The following is a 17,404-nucleotide window of genomic DNA, read 5'->3' as shown; positions in this document are numbered from 1 at the left end:
AGGGATACTTTCAGCTGTGTTAAATAGGGCAGAGAAGAACGCCTTTTTTGGCTTCCTGCACTTTCTGTCCTCTATTGGGTGACTTCCTCTCAGTTTGAAGAGACCAATGCCTCATCCAGAGGTACAAGCTGAAGGGCAAGAGCACAAGGGCTCCTGGCCCATGGCCCTTAGCCTGGAGTACAAAGCCAGGAGGCTCCACTTCTAGAAATGGAGGCCTATACCAGAAATTAGAGCTGGAAGCCAGGAGCAGCAGGCATAGAACAACACATATTGGACAATATTAACTTCAGTATATCATGAATGCAGCCCAGAACTGTGATATGATTATTTGTGAACACTAACATGTTGAATGTGAAGTACATAGTAGTACAGTCTATAGACCCTATCACTGGTCCAGCACATATTTCTGAACCATTTCCTTACAGCACAGCCCTATTACCTGTATAAGAAAGCCCTCATGAATTTTTTTTAAAAATTTTTTTTTTAAAATATTTTTATTAGTATTAAGCAAATTAACATTAACAATAGTATTATAGCCATAACAACAAGAGAAAATGTTCCACATTACATCTGAAGATAGATTTAACAAATAGATAAATGGAATATTAAAAGAAAATATTCCTTTTTTTTTTTGCAGTTTAGTTTCAGTTTATTCAAATTTAACAGCCCATAGGCCATACACTATCACTATAAGTGAAATACTACATGCAACATGTCACAAAGTTGGGTGAATTCTCCTCTTCCTCCTCAGGTTTTCTCTTTCCTTGCAGCCAGCCAGCCAGATAAAAGCATGCTCTTTCCATCTTGCTGAGTAGCATGCCAGTCATTGGCACTGAATTTTTTTTCACTCTGGATGGAGGATCCCTTTACCCATGTTTGCTATAAAGTAATTAAAAAAAACAATTTTGAATTACAGATCTAAATGAAGCAGTTCTTCTAAAACAGAAGTCACTTAAAATATTCAGCCATTTCCTAACAGTGAAGAACTTCACCTGATATCATTTACTCTTTTTGTTAAAGTCCCATACAATGAAATGATAGTCACTTTTATTAACACAAACCAAATATCACAAAATTGTGAGTAAGCTTTTGAGTCCTCTAGAAATCTTCACTAGGGTGTATGTTCAGTGCAAAATACAACGAAAAAAAGAGGTGGATATTCTAGCACCTCCTTTTGTTAGGTTTTTTCTTTTTTTTATTTTTTTCCTTTTCTTTTTCTTTTTTTTTTTTTATTCCCATACCCTTATCCCTCCCGCCCTCCCTTTAGCTACTCATCCTTTCTAGCCAGGGGCACAAGCTTAGGAGCTTCCACCGAACGTCCCGTTGTTGACCCTCCATGACCCATTTTAAATATAAATGCCATTTTTCCTTAATCTTTCCTATTCTTAATTCCCATGACTCATCCTGATTAATTATGGCTATAATGTCTGATTGAATGTATTCAAATAAATAATCCTGCCAGTTTAGTTCCGTCCACTTAGTTTTGTCTTTCCAACCAAATGCTATTACTGCTTTACCGGCTAGCACCATTGCTTTAAATAAGTCCTGTCCTTCTTTTCTGATATCTTTATGACCTAAAGTACTACCTAACATCAATTCTGGGTCTATCTTTGGTCTTATTGCGAAGAACTTATAAAGTTGCTCTGTTACCTTCTCCCAAAAAGCTTTAACTTCTGCACACTCCCACCACATATGGGAGTACCATCCTTTCCCGTTTCTGCAGTGCCAACAGTTTGAACTTAGTCTTGAGAACATATTAGCTAATATAGCCGGGGTTCTATACCACTTCGTGTAGAATTTCAATTCCAGCTCTCTGAATTTATGCACTTTTATCTCCTGTATACCTTTTATAATTCTGTCAACCCTTCTATCAATTTTTTTTTAAAATGGCCATTGAGTTAATGGTATGACATCACTTCCAGATAAAACCCAGAAGCAGTATCTGTCCACTCTAGGAATCATCATAATCGCTATGGTAAAACCATAGAGTTTCTGGTGATTCCTAGAATAGATGAACATAACTTTCCAGTGTTCCCCAGAAGTGATATAGCTCTGGCAGTTGATGGTGCCCTTCATGTCCCCGATCCTCCAAACCCTTGCCAGTTGTTAGCTAATAGCTGTTAATTCTTTCTGCAAGTCTAAAAATGCTTCTCTGAGAGTAAACCTTGTTGAATGAGATGAGACTTAGGATTTCTTCCGAAGTGTGATTTTCTGCAATTGAACCTATTGAGAAAAAAACTTTGGAAAAATTGTCTTAAAACATGTGTACATAGTTTCAAAGTTTGTTCCGAGCTCCATAGTGGAAGAGCTTTCTGCCAATTGTCAGATTGATTTCTACTATTGGTTAAGGCTAACATGGTGTCCCAGTATCTGGAAGAACTCTTGTTTTGTTTAATTATTTCCTTGCAATTATAGCATGGGACCTGGCTGGATTCCTCCCCTTTCCAATACTGCCTCCCCTTTCTCTGCTGTTACACTATGTGACAAGCAAGTGCAACAGCAGCTTGTTCTCCCATAATTATAGGTATATATAAACGCAAAGCTATAATTGCATCATCTGGTCTTGTGCTTTTTGGGAAGCTCAGGTGGGGGCGGGGGGAACCGATCGATACTGTAGTCTGAAATCATTATAAATAGCCCAGGGTGTTAGTCATCATTCAAATGAGAACCCAGAGAAGAGCAAATCTCCATCAGATTGTCCTTTTTTACTTATATGAATCATGCTCCAAAGCCCTTGTGGAAGGTTTTCCTGCACAGGGCTCCTGAATCGAAGGATGCTTGATACATACCATTTTAATAAGTCCATTAAAAGAAGCCACTGTCATCCAAGCCACCTTGTTTAAACAAAGTTGCTGCCAGTGTTGAAGCTGTACAGCGAACCAAGACTGTCTGCATCTTCCAACGAGAGGTGTTATTAGCATGGCTGGATCTCGGCTGGTGCAGATGTTGTTTCTCTCTCACATGGTGTGCAAAGCAGATGCAGCCAGGTGTTCTGCGATTGATCCTGTGGACGTTCCACATGAGTGGCACCAGCCAGGTGAAATCCTTATTGGTGGGATCACATCTCATGTCAATTACATATTCCCCAAAGTTTCCTTTGAGAAGGAGCCTTCTAAGAACTGGATTGAACGTTCAGTGTAAGGAACTATTCCTTCTCCCCTCCCTTCAATAACGAACTGGGCTTTGAGTTTATTTTAGTGACACTTCTATTTATTGAAAATATTTATGTCCTGTCTTATTTCCTTGAACTCAAAGTAGCTAATAATATATGTTGTTTGTGTTTGAATGATGATTTGGGGCAGAGAGTCGACTTTAATTTAAAAGAATGAATGAACAGTAGCCATTGGTGATAGGAGGAATAAAATAAACACAATGAAATAATGTACTTAAAATAGACTAAACCCTCTGAATCGTTAATCATTTGTGAGTCAATTACACACCACCAGATCATAGGACTTCTCTCTGTGGTCAGGTATTCCAAAGAGTAGACACTTTGTGTCTTTTTTAAAACTTTCACCTGGTTTGTAAAATCAGTGATGTGCACATTCAAGATAATTCATAATATTTCGTTATGTTCAAGATATTCAAAAAATGCTTAAGGGAACAAAGAAAAATCCTTGAGATGAGAAGAACACCACAAGTTTCCTTATAAAATTCAGGGAAGAAATGTTCAGTAATCTCCCAATCATGTCTGCTTGGAACAAAAGTCACAGCAATTGAGATGGGGTTTAGTGTTGTCCTCTTTATTAAAAATTACAACATTCTGCATTAATCTGATTTTAGATTTTTTAAAACAATCTATAAAAGAGAGCTGCTACTGGGGAATATGAAGTACTTGATTAGAATGCTCTGGGATGACAGGAAATTTTGAGTGATTCATGTAAAATGGACAATGGCTAAGTTTTTCAAATCTTGTAGCAGAGCGTGTGCTTAAGGCTGACTGCGGAAAAGTGATAAAAGCATCAGCCACGGATTGCATTTTCTTCACAGCTTCTGAATTTAGAGAAAGTGTGGGAAGCTTTGGGTAGAAATGCTGAGATTCAGGAGAAAACCGGAATCCATTTGATGCAGATATTTAGCTGTGTGTGTATTTCAAGGGGAGGGAAAGTGGCACAGCATAGCCCGATCTCAGAAGCTAAGCAAGGTCAGTACTTGGATGGGGGACCACGAAGGAAGACTTTGGAGGAAGGTAATGGCAAACTGCCTCTGTTCCTCGCTTTCCTTGGAAGTCCCTTGCTGGGGTCACCATAAATCTTTTGCAACTTGACAGCATGTGCATAACTCAGGTATTCCAACTCATTATACACATTATTTGGGCTGAATACGGGGGGTGTTCATTTTTTCCCAGAAATGTGTTTAGATGTACAAATCCTTGGACACAATTCAGCAGAAGTAAGCCATGACAAGTTTACCCTGATTCCAATGGGATTTACTGTCTTTCCTGAATTGTGACCTTTCATACTGTCAGTCACTTTTTTATCTCTAGAGGCAGAATGGACAAAAACGGTGATGAAATGAATTCATATTTTCAGAATTCTCCTATAAATTTCAGCAGCTGACTTTTATCCGCAGTAGGGTGACCAAGTTCTACCAGCACCTCCTGGCCTTGGCATTTGCGATTGAGGAAATCAATGAGAATCCCAAGATCTTACCTAATGTTACTCTTGGATTCCACATCTGTGACAGCTACTCTGATGCAAGAATGACCTATCGTACCACTATGGATCTTCTTTTCAAATCTCATAGGTTTACCCCCAACTACAAATGTGGCATCCAGAAAAACCTAATAGGAATCATTGGGGGACTTCACTCTGATATTTCTACACACATGGCCAACATCTTACGTCTGTACAAGGTTCCACAGGTAGGATTTCTGTGTGCGGTTGGTGGATTTTTTCCCCACACTTCCATTCTATTTCTGATAGTAAATCGATGGCTTAGAAAGAGGTGAATATATGATTTAAATAAAAGCATTTGAAGTGTGGACAGCAGCTGAATATTCGAGGAAGCCTGAGTCCCTGTGTGTGCACAAAATGTAAAGATCTTTTTCATTACCTAAAAAGATTATGCAGAAGAAAGAGCATAGAAGTGTTTCAAATAAATGTTTGTCCATTGCTAGCATATTGTGCGAAAAGTTTGTTTCTTCGACTGGCTCCATATCACAGTGCCATTCCCACCCATACTGCAGCTCTTAATGAATTAATCTCAATTAATTTCAAGAGACATACAGAATATATTTTCAGTTGGGTTCGTCTGTAGTAGTAGTAGAACAAAATCTGAACCCAGATACAAACCTGACATCTATTTGTATCTGACAAAGTAAGTTTGATTCACAAAACCTTCTACCCTGGAAGTTTTTGTTGGTCTTTAAGGTGCTGTTGGACTCGAATTTTGTTCTACAGAAAAGACATTAAATAATTTTATTATTGGAGCAAGTGGCTCACTTCTATTATTGATGTCCTGTGCTCCATTATGCCCCAGTTTAAGTCAAGATAAGCATTGCGTAGGTACCTTCACGTTCAGCTGATATTTTAAGGTTATTTATTAGGAGAGGAGCTATTAATAGAAATGAGGAGGGCTATTGCCAAAGTCACAGTATTACAAATTAGGTCTCAGGTATGGCCAAGTCTACAATAATGCAAATGAAGATTCAAAGGACTTCCCCTCCCCATTGCCGCCTCCTTACCTCCCTCTGGTTACGTGACATCCCTTTGTATTCCTTGACCTCTTTCTCTCCATTCCTAGCGGACCCAAGTGGTTAGGGATCTATGTGGAACAGAGGGTCTTCATTCCTTCATTAATCAACAAAATTTATTTAAGATCATAACTCCACCCAGACAAGTATGCAGTGAATGGAAGACATTATATAGCATAAGGAAAAAACCCCCCCTAATATCTCTCCCTCCTCTATACTCTTGCCCTAGCTGGATGTTGTATAGGGCAGGCACGATACTTTGTTACTGAGGTTTAACTCAAACCTACCATTCCCCTCAGAGCCATCCCTGTTGCTTCAGTTCATTGCCCTAGAAATCTGCCGTTTGAGCCAGAGTGCTTCTGGGGCAATTCAGGTTTCCCCAAACTAGGGATGTATGGCAACTAGAGATGGGCACGATCCACATTACAATCGGAAAAAAACCACGATAATGGCGATCGCGTGATCGTGACCCGGCGGATCGTGATTGGCCATGGCCATTGATCCAGCGATCGGGAGGGGCCTGGATTGGGGCGTCCGGGCTCGGATCAGGGATCCAGACACTCAGGCGCCAGCAATCTATTCCCCTGGAAACAGAGCCAGGGGAATGCCTGAGCTCTGTTTTCCCTCCTTCTGTCGCCCGGGAAACCTGAATGGAAACCCAGCTTTCCTTGATAAGCAGGGCTTCCTTCCAACCACAGAGCAGCAAAGCAGTCACAAGTTGGGAGAAGACATCCAAGGGAGGGAGGGGGAAGGGGGTGTTCTGTAGCCATGGGCACTCCAATCTCATCCCTGCAAACCCTGATAGGCAGCTCTGACGGCCAAACACAGACCTCCTGTGTTGCTGAATGGGACCCATGCTTATAAATAGCCATGGTCTCCCAGGCTGGGTTTCACTTTCTGCTAGCAGTGGAGTGGGAGAGAGCTCTTGCTTGTTACTTGCTAGCCTTTGGAGAGAGAGAGAGAGAGAAAGAGAGAGTACAATTGTGCTTGGCTGTAGTGGATAGGGATCTGCCACCACCACCCACCTTCCCACATAGCTGGGAATACCAGCATGCCCCGCTTTGGCCTCCACAATCCATGGATCGGAAACAGGAGATGCTCAGTGTGGGTTGTTAAATTGGGATCGGCGCCGGCGCCGATCCACGATCAGCTTGATCATTAATTTTTTTTGGATCGTGCCCATCTCTAATGGCAACCACAATAGCAATAGTTAGTTAATCCAGAACGTTGGATCTTGCGTGTTGGCATTTCCCCCCTTCCATTCACCCACATTTTACCCTCCACATTATCTTATTCCATCTGTTCCTTTTTTGCCTGAACACCATTATCTCCTTTCCCACTTGGGAACTATTGTGTTAAGGTTTTCCTCTGATCCTTGCTGCCTGATCAGCTTTTCTGCTTGAAACACTTCTCAAAGTTCTTGTAATACAGTAGACTCACTGGTTTCCATGCTTCCTGTGTCAAAGGTCTTGAGTCTTTGGCAGATAAATAGGCAGGAGAAATTCAACAATTAACAGTTTCAATAGAGTCATCTCTTTCTAAAATGTTTCTTCTCCTGGATTTCTAAGGCACAGCTATTGAACACTAATACTCAATCCTTTCCAAGAACTCCATCTGTATGATATACTGTGAAAATTCCCATTTTTCTGAATTCAGCAAAGTGTCCTTACATGATAATTATAATGAAAGGTGTGATCCTAAACATGCTTACTTGGATGTAACAGTGATTTGAATCAGATTTACACATCTCTCCATAAATATATTTTTGATTAAACCATTAATCAGATGTTTAAGAAGGTTTTATGATGTTATACTGCTAATCTTATCGACCTTTTCATCCCTTCCCCCCGCCTCCTCATATTTTTGTCTTTTTAGTGGCAATATAAAAATGTGTGGATTTTATTTTTAACATTTTAACAGTTCTAAATTAATAGCTTAGAATGCTTATAAGGCAATAATAATAACAACAACATTCGATTTATATACTGCCCTTCAGGACAACTTAATGCCCATTCAGAGCGGCTTACAAAGTATGCTATTATTATCTCCACAACAATCTCCCTGTGAGGTGGGTGGACTAGAAGCTGTGACTGACCCAAGGTCACCCAACTGGCTTCATGTGGAGGAGTGGGGAATCAAACCTGGCTCTCCAGATTAGAGTCCTGCTGCTCTTAACCACTACACCAAACTGGCTCTCAGACAACATATATAGTCTAGGGAGTCATTCAACATGCGTAGTTAGGGTAGAAATTCAACTACTTTTTAAAACTCAGAAGTAAGTCATGAGTGTCCTCAGAAATTCCTTCTTTATCATCTCTGAAATAGTTGTCATTTTTTGAAAATTTTAGTTTTCATATGGCTCCTTTGAACCTGAAGCTGATACAACCCATTTCCCTTCCTTTTACCGCATGGTGCCCAATGAAACTCTTCAATACACCGGAATGGTGCAGTTACTTCTGCATTTTAAATGGAAATGGGTGGGGCTCATTGCTTCGGAAGGGGATAGCGGAGACCATTTCTTGCAAAATTTGGAGCTGCTGCTGTCCCAGAACGGCATTTGTTCAGCATTCGCACAAAGAGCTACGAAAAACCTGGGGGCCTTAAACGAAGTTGAAGTTGCCATTTACATTCACAAGAGTTTTCCATCTTTCATGGAGAGCAACGCCAATGTATTTATTATATATGGAGAAACTTCAACCATTATGTGGCTGGATGTTATGGTATGGGTGTCCACCTCAATGCTTCCAGGAATATTACCTGAATATAAGGGGAAGACATCTGCAGGAAAAGTGTGGATTGCCACAGTCCAAATTGATTTTACATTCAATCTTTTTCTAAATGAATGGGATTTACAGACATACTATGGGGCTCTTTCCTTCAGTGTTCACTCAAATGAGATCCCAGGCTTCCAAAAATTTCTGCGGATGGTAAACCCTTTGGGAAAAAAGGAAGATGGCTTTATTGAGGGTTTCTGGAAGCAAGCCTTTGATTGTTCTGTTCCAAATTCCATTGGGCCAGAAGATGTCAAAGAAATGTGTACTGGAGATGAGAGTCTGGAGAGCCTCCCACAGGCTTTTTTCGAAATGAGCATGACCGGCCACAGCTACAGCATTTATAATGCAGTCTATTACATGGCCCATGCTTTGCATGCCTTGTATGAATCTAGCTCCAACCAAAAACTAGTGGAGGGTAGTAGCAGAACGGCACCCCTTCTGCACATACAGCCTTGGCAGGTAATGTATTCTGTTGGAATTGGGTCCCATTTGGTGGAATATCATCCATAGTTATTTGGCCTCTGGCAGCAAAGTTCTGTAGAATATTGTCTCATGTTCCTCAAGTTTCCTATATTCATCTGTCCGGATGTTATACAGATGTTCATCCATCTGTATAATTTATCCCTCCCTTCCTCCAAGGGGGTTGGGTTGACAGACAGTTACTAACTTAAGGATGCCTTAAGAACTTTATGATTAAATGGGGATTGGAATCTGAGTTTACCAGATTGTAGTAGTTTTCCCCTAATTTTCAGATATCATAGAATCATAGAATCATAGCATCATAGAGTTGGAAGAGGCCATACAGACCATCTAGTCCAACCCCCTGCCCAGTGCAGGATCAACCTAAAGCATCTCTGACAAGTATTCATCCAGCCTCTTCTTGAAAACTGCCAGTGAGGGGGAGCTCACCACCTCCCTAGGCAGCTGATTCCACTTTTGAACTACTCTGACCGTGAAAAAGTTTTTCCTAATATCCAGCCGGTACCTTTGTGCATGTAATTTAAGCCCATTGCTTAGCGTCCTACCCTCTGCTGCCAACTGGAACAGCTCCTTGCCCTCCTCCAAATGACAGCCTTTCAAATATTTAAAGAGAGCAATCATGTCCCCCCTCAACCTCCTCTTCTCCAAACTAAACATTCCCAAGGCCCTTAGCCTTTTATCGTAGGGCTCAGTCTCCAGACCCCTGATCATCCTTGTCGCTCTCCTCTGCACCCTCTCGATTTTGGCCACATCCTTTTTGAAGTGAGGCCTCCAGAACTGCACACAATACTCTAGGTGTGGCCTGACCAAGGCAGTATAGAGAGGGCCTATGACTTCCTGCGATTTCGACGCTATGGCCCCTTTGATACAACCCAAGATTGAATTAGCCTTTTTTGCCACCGCATCACACTGACTGCTCATATTTAGTTTACAGTCCACTCTTACCCCAAGATCCCTTTCACATGTACTACTGCCCAGAAGTGTATCCCCCATCCAGTATTTGTGCTTCCCATTTTTGTGGCCCAGATGTAATACTGTGCACTTGTCTTTGTTGAATTGCATCCTATTCACAGCTGCCCACTTCTCCAGAGTATTCAGGTCTTGTTGAATTTTAATTCTATCTTCTTGGGTGTTTGCTACTCCTCCCAATTTGGTATCGTCAGCAAATTTAATGAGCAGCCCTTCTACTCCTTCATCCAGATCATTGATAAAAATATTGAAAAGTACCGGGCCCAAAACCGAGCCCTGCGGCACCCCACTGGACACCTCCCTCCAATCTGATGAAATACCGTTGACCACCACTTTTTGAGTGCGGTCCTCTAACCAGTTCCCTATCCACCGAACTGTCCTATAGTCTACTCCACAGTCTTCCAGTTTGCCCATCAGAATGTCATGGGGGACCTTATCAAAAGCTTTACTGAAATCCAGATAAATCACGTCAACAGAGTTCCCCCGATCCAGTAAGCTGGTCACTCAATCAAAGAAGGAAACCAGGTTGGTCTGGCAAGATCTGTTAGGAACAAAACCATGCTGACTTCCCCGGATCACTGAGCGGTCCTTCAGATGCTTACAGATTGATCCCTTTAAAATCTGTTCTAATATCTTCCCAGCAACAGAAGTCAGACTGACCGACCTGTAGTTTCCCGGGTCATCCTTCCTCCCTTTCTTAAAGATTGGGATAACATTTGCTCTTCTCCAATCTTGTGGCACATCCCTAGTCCTCCAGGAGGCCTTGAAGATGATGGACAGGGGTTCTCTAGAAAGTTCTCTAGAAAGTTCTTTCAGCACTCTTGGGTGCACCCCATCCGGCCCAGGGGATTTGTATTCATCCAATGCAGCCAGATGCCTCTCCACAACCTCTCTGTCAATGTCAATTAGCCACTCAGGTGTCCTGCCACCTTTTCTACTATCTCTAGATGTGCCTCAGTTCTTCAGGGAGAAAACAGAGGCAAAAATGTCATTAACCCTGTCTGCTTTTTCTCTGTCCTGCATCAGAGTTTCTCCATCTACTCCCAACAGCGGTCAAATTGCCTCTTTTACCTTGTGTTTGCTTCTCACATATCTGTAGAAGTTTTTTCTTATTGTAGCGAGCCCTCCTGGTCAGACCCAGCTCGTACTGAGCTTTGGCCTCTCTGATGGCTGACCTGCAGTGTCTAGTAACCCTCATATACTCCTCTTTAGAGGTCTGTCCTTCTCTCCATTTCCTGAACATTTCCTTTTTCTCTCTTAGCTTATTCTGGAGCTCTCTGTACATCCACATCGGTTTCTTGGAGCTCTTACCATGTTTCCGTCTTGCTGGGATAGTGAAGGCTTGAGCTTGCAAAAGCTCGTGTTTGAGAAGGGCCCCGCCTTCACTCGCTCCTTTCCCTTCCAGCACACTCCCCCACGGAATGACTCTCATCAAGCCTCTGAGTTCATCGAAGTTGGCCCTACGAAAATCTAACCTACGAGTCTGGCTATGAACTTCCTTGGCTCCCCACAGCAACTGGAATTCAAGGACATGGTCACTTCCCCCTAAGGTCCCCACCACCTTCATCTCATCTACCAATTCTTCCCTGTTGGTTAATATCAAGTCTAGTATGGCTGAGCTCCTTGCAGCTTCCTCCACCTTTTGAAAAAGGAAGTTATCGGCCAGGCAGGTCAGGAAATTGCGTGATTCATGACGCTTTGCTGAGCCTGTCTCCCAGCACACATCAGGGAAGTTGAAGTCACCCATAATTACAAGGTTCTGATGTCTGGATACTCTACCAATCTGTTCAAAGAGGGCAGCATCTGTTTCTTTTCGCTGGTCAGGTGGTCTGTAGCAGACTCCAACAATAATACCCTTTGTCCTTCCTCCCCTTATTTCTACCCATATGCTTTCCACCGGGCTGTCCGCCCCATTCTCCATAACTTCTTGACAATCAAGCCCTCTCCTCACATACAACGCCACTCCACCTCCTCTTCTACCCTTCTGGTTTTTCTTGAACACCTCATACCCATCCACTAGCACATTCCAGTCATGGGAATCATCCCACCAAGTCTCAGTAATTCCTACCATATCGTAGCCCTCTGTTTGCAATAGAAGCTCAAGCTCTTCTTTCTTATTGCCCATACTTTGGGCATTGATATATAGACACTTGTAGTCTTGTACCTTTGTTTGACCTTTCCTACCCAGGTGGGTCCCCACTGTTTTCACTTTGTCATTGAAATCATCATGTCGATCGTCCCCTTCCCCTTGTGGCATCAGTTTAAAGCTCTCCTGATGAAGTTCTCCAGGTTTGTTCCAATGCCAAACAAATCACCATCTTTTAATTCTACTGTTGGTGAAGCCTTTCTCCTACTCAAGGAAGTTTCCTCCAAGACAAGTAGCCATCCACCAAGGGAACATCAGAGCAACTGTCTTGGTAGATGTGGCAAAGGATTATCTGTTTGTTGCTGCCCTTCGTGTTCTGTAAACATCAATGACTGGCTACCCACCCTGCAGGTTTTTTAATTTGAGGGGTAGGGCAAAATGTGTGTGGCTATGTTTTAATCAATGCGTTTTTAATGTTTATATTGCTGCAAAATTTTATTTTATCTATTGTAGATTTTAAAATGTTGTGATCTACTCTGAGCCCACTTTCTGCTTCCACCTAGAAATCAAATCAAATCAATAAATATATGTTCCTATGCCTGCTGCCTGAATTGGGATTCTGATCAGCATCAGTTATAAAATAACTGCATTATGAATTGGGTTTTCCCAGAGAACAAGAATCCAGGCAACTTGTTTAAAGCTTCTTAGTGGAAACTCCTTTAGAGTTACGTTGACTTGTTTTCTGCTTCCACCTAGATCCACTCAATTCTTCAGAGAACATCATTTAACAATAGTGCTGGTGACCACATTGTGTTTACTGAACATGGAGAATTGGCAAGTGGGTTTGATCTCACAAACTTGATCACTTTCCCAAACAACTCCTATGTCAGAGTCAGAGTGGGCAGGCTGGATCCCCAAGCTCCTCCAGGCAGAGAGCTGATCCTGGATGAAGACAGCATCAAGTGGCACATGAAACTGACTCAGGTGGGGAAATAATTGTAAACAATACAGTTGTGCAGCCTCTACTGAAACAAGTGGGAAATAGCTTTATGAGGCAAAACAATGGATGGTCTACTACATGCATTAAACTCATAACTAGAGATGAGCACAAACTGGGAAAATACTGAACCATGCAGTTCATGGTTCATCACATTTCACAAACCACGAACTTTCACAAACTTGCCCCAGTTTATGAACTGGTTCGTTTGGTTTGTGAAAACGTCACTTCTGGAGCAGCAGAAGGTCTGCAGAAAGCCCATTCCCCCCTGTTGCCTAGGAAACTGATTGATCAGTGCCGTGCTGTCTGCAGTGACAAACCAAAAAATGAACCAAAAAAACTAGCCTAAAGTTTATGGCGGTTTGTCAGAAATGGGCTGTGATGAACCGCTGGTTCGTGAACCACGAACCAGCCCAGTTCATTATGAACTTTGGTTTGTATTTTGGTTCATGCCATCTCTACTCATAATACAAGAAAAGCCTTCAGTGGATATAGCATAATGTCAATTAGGATAACATCTGACTAGGCTGGCAGTTAAGGGCAGATTTAGTTTTGGTCAACATGCCTTCCTATGTAACTCCTCTAAATCATGTTTCAACCCATTGCCCGTGACTGGAATTTGGATTATCCAGGCTTGAATTTTTTAATCATTTAAAAATACATTTCATGCTTAGGAGAGTAAGTCATCCTCTATAAAACATATCATTAGTAAGTCCAGAAATGTTGGCATGCCTGCCATCAGCCTCTTTTTCAATGATAAATGCAGTTCTACTATGGAAAGCCTCAGTCTCAACTGTCATCTTCATGTTAAACCTTTCATTTATCCAAGAACAGGTACCTCCCTTCTCTTTGTGCAACGCCAACTGCCGGTCTGGTCACCATAAGAAAACAAAGGAGGGGGAGAAATTTTGTTGCTATGATTGTGCGCCATGTCCAGAAGAGATGATTGCGTATGAGGAGGGTAGGAGATATACTTTTTAAAAATATATGTTGAATTATAATGACATCAAAGCTCAGCAGTGATTAAGAGAATGATTCTGGCACTGAAGTGGTTCAGCAAAGAAAGTTAAACCTTGACCTAAGTACTCACAAATAATGATATGCAAAGAGCTCTAGATCAGGGTTCCTCAACATGACAATGGTGGGCACCATGGCACCCCCCAATACTTCTCTTCATGCCATTCCATTCCACCTTCATGGTTCTTTGTATTGTCGAAGGCTTTCACGGGCGGAGAACGATGGTTGTTGTGGGTTTTCCGGGCTGTATTGCCGTGGTCTTGGCATTGTAGTTCCTGACATTTCGCCAGCGGCTGTGGCTGGCATCTTCAGAGGTGTAGCACCAAAAGACAGAAATCTCTCAGTGTCACAGTGTGGAAAAGATGTAGGTCATTTGTATCTACTCAGGAGCTCAACCACACCCCTTCTGAGTAGATACAAATGACCTACATCTTTTCCACACTGTGACACTGAGAGATCTCTGTCTTTTGGTGCTACACCTCTGAAGATGCCTTCCACAGCCGCTGGCGAAACGTCAGGAACTACAATGCCAAGACCATGGCAATACAGCCCGGAAAACCCACAACAACCATCTTCATGGTTCTTGTTATTCCCCCTTCTTTTTCTCCCTTCCTCCCCCTGCACTTTCTTTCGATTCTTTTTATTCCCCTTCTGCAATTCTTTTGCAAACTAAAGAAGATGGTATTGTGTTTGGCTCTGCCTTCTGTGTCAGCCACTTTGGCGTAATGGTCAACACCCTCTCCCAAAATTCCAAAGATGCCAATGAGCTTGAAAAGGTTGGGGACCCTTGCTCTAGATAGCATAGTTGGGAAAGAAGCAGCTAAATATTACTCAACAAAACACTGCAGGATGGGAAATGAAGGATATGGGAGAAGGTAATAAGCCCCACGATGATCATTTGTCCAGGCTGTGATGACTTCATAGTCACTGCTAGGTTTATATTCTCATTTTAATACCTATGTAAAGAGGCAAAGGTTACTCTTTGGCCACACAGGATGAATCCAATACTCATCCCGTAGAGTGGGTTTTCTTCTACCAGGGAAGTGACAGATCTCTTGGTAGAAGGAAATTCTTATGAGGAAAACATCAGGTGCGCTCTCTGGAAAAGTTTGTTATGTTAAATTATCAGAGCTTTGGATAGGCTTGCCTTATCCACTGCTTAACGGTCCAGCGTAAATTAGGGTGATGCTTCTTATTTTAAGGAAGAATTATTGTAGCTTTAAAATAGTTCCTTTTCAGACATGAGCGAGTGTATCAGGTGCTCGGAAGACTGCTCTCCAAACAAGGGGCAAGATCAATGCATTCCAAAGATGACAAGCTTCCTAACTTTTGAAGAAATATTGGGCACTGTTTTAGCTTCTGTGGCTCTTATCTTTTCTCTGATCACAGCTCTGGTGCTTGGAATCTTCATTAAGCACCGAGAAACTCCCATCGTCAAAGCCAACAACCAAAGCCTCACCTACCTTCTCCTCATCTCTCTCCTTCTGTGCTTCCTCTGCTCCTTGCTCTTCATTGGACGGCCCAACAAAGTGACCTGCCTCCTCCGACAAACAGCTTTCGGCATCGTCTTCTCGGTGGCAGTTTCTTGCGTTTTGGCCAAAACCGTTACAGTGGTGATGGCTTTCATGGCCTCTAAGCCAGGAAATATTTTCCAGAAATGGATGGGGAAAAGACTGGCACACTCTATTGTCTTTTCCTGCTCCCTCGTTCAAATCTTCATGTGCTTGGTTTGGTTGGGGAATTTCCCTCCTTTCCCAGATTTAGACATGCACTCATCGAATGGAGAAATCATTGTGCAATGTAATGAAGGATCAGCCACCATGTTTTACTGTGTCTTGGGCTTCATGGGCATCTTGGCCATCATCAGCTTCACTATGGCCTTCCTAGCCAGGAAGTTACCAGACAGTTTCAATGAGGCCAAGTTCATCACCTTCAGCATGCTGGTCTTCTGCAGTGTTTGGCTCTCATTCGTTCCAACTTATCTGAGCACAAGAGGGAAAGACATGGTAGTCGTGGAGATCTTCTCCATCTTGGCCTCCAGTGCTGGGCTGCTGGGCTGCATCTTTTCCCCCAAATGCTATATCATTATTTTGAGACCTAAGCTGAACAACAGAGAGCTCCTTATGAGGCGAAAATCTTAAGGACCGAATAATCATTGCATTTGGTTGTTGTGGGTTTTCCAGGCTGTATTGCCGTGGTCTTGGCATTGTAGTTCCTGACGTTTCGCCAGCAGCTGTGACTGGCATCTTCAGAGGTGTAGCACCTCTTTTGGTGCTACACCTCTGAAGATGCCAGCCACAGCTGCTGGCGAAACGTCAGGAACTACAATGCCAAGACCACGGCAATACAGCCCAGAAAACCCACAACAACCATAATCATTGCATTTGTTCTACCATCAGCTTTGTTTCCTCTGAAGAGTCTGCTGAAAGAATCAATCGATCTGCCCAAACTCTGAATTTGAACTATCATATCGAAAGGTCCTATCAATTCTCCTCTCATGGTACAACTCCCTACTGCAAATCGGTTTTGTTCAGCAAGCAAATAAACATTCTAGAAGAACAAATGGATTTTTCTTGGTTTATTCTTCCATTTATTTAATTTAAATATTCACATGCTGCACTCTACAAAATATCTTTTCCTGAATCCTGGCAAAGGTCACTTGTGAAGATAGGGAAGAAACATCCAGGAGCCCTCTTAGAATCATAGAATTGGAAGGTACCTCCAGGGTCATCTAGTCCAACCCCCTGCACAACGCAGGAAATGCACTACTACCTCCTCTCCACAGCCCTAGGGACCCTTGCTCCATGCCCAGAAGATCACACCAACAAACCGGGGAACCACAATTCTGGAAAATATTGTTGTATATTTTTCAAAGTGCAAGGTGCAAAAGTGCTAAGTAAGTTTAACATGCATCATGAATATATTTACAAAATGCAAAGTCCATCCAATAGAACATCAAAGTCAGCATAATCTCAAAGTCCATCCATTTATGAACTGAATCTTCACCGTCCGGAATATGTATGAAACTTTTAAAGTGCAAATGCTGAATATAATGAAAAAAGCCGGTGGGAGGGGAGACATGTGCAGGTTGTTTGTTCTTTCACGGTCCAAAGTAAAAATGGTTATTTAATAAACGCCGACGGGAGTTTGCAGGCAAATTGTTGTTTACCCGTTTCGTGAGTGGAAAAAACTCACTTCTTCCTGGGCATAAACATATTCAGACCGGAAACACTGTCGGATAGAATAATTCAATTACAGATATACATATACATTTCATAATACAATGAAAGTACAATCAAAGAAATATACTCAAAGAAACATACTCACTATCCATAGTTGCACAACACACTCCCCCACCGCTTGCAACAGAAGGATTCACGGACTGA

At 42.2% G+C, this 17,404-nt stretch overlaps 1 protein-coding gene across 1 annotated transcript; it reads left to right on the top strand.

The window, feature by feature from the left end:
• The first annotated feature begins 2,919 nt into the window (after positions 1-2,919).
• Positions 2,920-16,159, top strand: LOC129327924 (vomeronasal type-2 receptor 26-like). Its single transcript, XM_054976670.1, has 4 exons — positions 2,920-3,137; positions 4,576-4,864; positions 13,836-13,962; positions 15,408-16,159. The coding sequence occupies exons 1-4, from the start codon at positions 2,920-2,922 to the stop codon at positions 16,157-16,159; spliced, it is 1,386 nt and encodes a 461-aa protein (XP_054832645.1).
• Positions 16,160-17,404: the final 1,245 nt, after the last annotated feature.

Source organism: Eublepharis macularius, chromosome 4, assembly GCF_028583425.1.
Source record: "Eublepharis macularius isolate TG4126 chromosome 4, MPM_Emac_v1.0, whole genome shotgun sequence".
NCBI classification, from domain to species: Eukaryota; Metazoa; Chordata; class Lepidosauria; order Squamata; family Eublepharidae; genus Eublepharis; species Eublepharis macularius.
Note: the sequence above shows the minus strand (reverse complement) of the source record. Positions and strands in the feature narration are given on the sequence as shown.